This window comes from Acyrthosiphon pisum, chromosome X (genome assembly GCF_005508785.2).
Source record: "Acyrthosiphon pisum isolate AL4f chromosome X, pea_aphid_22Mar2018_4r6ur, whole genome shotgun sequence".
Lineage (NCBI taxonomy): Eukaryota > Metazoa > Arthropoda > Insecta > Hemiptera > Aphididae > Acyrthosiphon > Acyrthosiphon pisum.
Window position 1 is genome coordinate 90,743,979 of NC_042493.1, and position 1,562 is coordinate 90,745,540.

At 39.1% G+C, this 1,562-nt stretch overlaps 1 protein-coding gene across 1 annotated transcript in view; it reads left to right on the top strand.

Annotated features, from left to right (window-relative positions):
* Positions 1–574: 574 nt before the first annotated feature.
* The window catches only part of LOC115033178, a 6,014-nt gene continuing 5,026 nt past the window's right edge, over positions 575–1,562 (top strand). Inside the window, exons 1-2 of the mRNA XM_029485286.1 lie at positions 575–858; positions 1,403–1,559. Of these exons, the coding sequence (XP_029341146.1) occupies positions 603–858; positions 1,403–1,559 (413 nt within the window). The 5' untranslated portion in view covers positions 575–602. The remainder of the gene's footprint in view (positions 859–1,402; positions 1,560–1,562) is intronic.

Below are 1,562 nucleotides of genomic sequence, written 5' to 3' on the forward strand. Positions count from 1 at the left end.
TGTGGGATTATCGGTTGGACATTGGATAGTATTATGCGCTTGGCTGGGTTGATAAGGCGGCGATACGGTATTTCGGTGTTGTTTATTGTTATGTAATGTTGTTTTGCTATGATTTGCTCGACGATGTTTTTGTTTGCGAAGTATATACAGAACCTATTGTTCGACACTCGAGATGCGAATTTTATATTGTTTGGTGGCGTAAGTGAGCTGAAAGCTTTAATGTATTCTATCTGTGGTACATCTTGGATTGTGTTGAAAATTATAGCTTGGTTTTTTTTCGGGAAGGAGACATTTGCGGTTGTTTCAGCGAAAGTTTTTTGCGTGTTTGATTGTGGTGATTCTGGATTGGAAGGAGGTGGGTTGATATCTGGGTCGTCCGACATGTCGGATGGACTCGTGGGTGTTATGACTAATTGGTTAAGGGGGGCCGTAATTAAAGAGCATACCTTCTTAATTGCGGTGAAGTTCTCGTAGTTGCTATCGGAAGCTAAAAATGCCATAAGCGACTGACGGTAACACACGTGTGTATCGGTCGGCTGTGACACACGTACTGATTTATAATTTTTATTTTGAATATAATATTGCAGTGCGATATCTTGAAAATGCAACGTATCCACGCCCCACAGATGTACGGTATGTACCTCTTACACAAGGCGGAAATGCGCTTGCAGGCCAATGGTGGAAATGATATCGAGGAAGTCCTGTACCACGTCACCGCTGAGTTCAACGCTGTGGAGTCGCTGATTAGTGGACTCGACTGGAGGCGCAATAAGCGTGGCAGATTTGGGTGCGGTATATCTTTCGGTAAAGACGTGGACTATTGCAACTTTCACGCCAATCACAAATCCACTAATAAAGGTATAAGAGTATAATATAGTGTTTATTATTAATCTTTGTTTACCTGTCAACGAAATTCTACACCATTCCACACTACTAAAACGTATAATAGTCCCCACAAAAATCGTTGTAAAAATATTCGGAAATATCATGGAGACGAATTTATATGTTACTAGCTGATCCCGTTTACTTCATTTCCCGGCAACCAATAATTATTATTATAATAGCTTCAAAACCCATGATAACCATTTATAAACAAAAATTTCCATCGGAAATCTCAAAATTCCTGTTTGAGCACCTCCCGGGGTTGGTCCTCTCTCTTTTTAAATTAGCCTATCTTCTAAAAAGAGGTCTAATCTATGTATATAAATATATCTGATAAAGTGCACTTCGTTGCCCATTAAAAATACCAACGATATATGAATAATTTGTTTTTTTTATAATATAACGGTCACCATAACATTTTGTGTTATTATAGTATTACTTGGTATTACGTATAGATATTAGGTATATAATAACAGCACCACTTACATTTCACAAATTTTTCTTTTATCGCGTACGGCAGAATGGTCAAGAGTAATCATTGTCAGCACTGTGCTGATGAATGATACATATGTGGTGACACCAAAATGCAGCTTGATCATACCTCCCGACACGGCAGACACGACGGTGAGCCCAAACGGCCACGTTTTCGTGAAATACAATGACTTTGAATCTTACCCGTT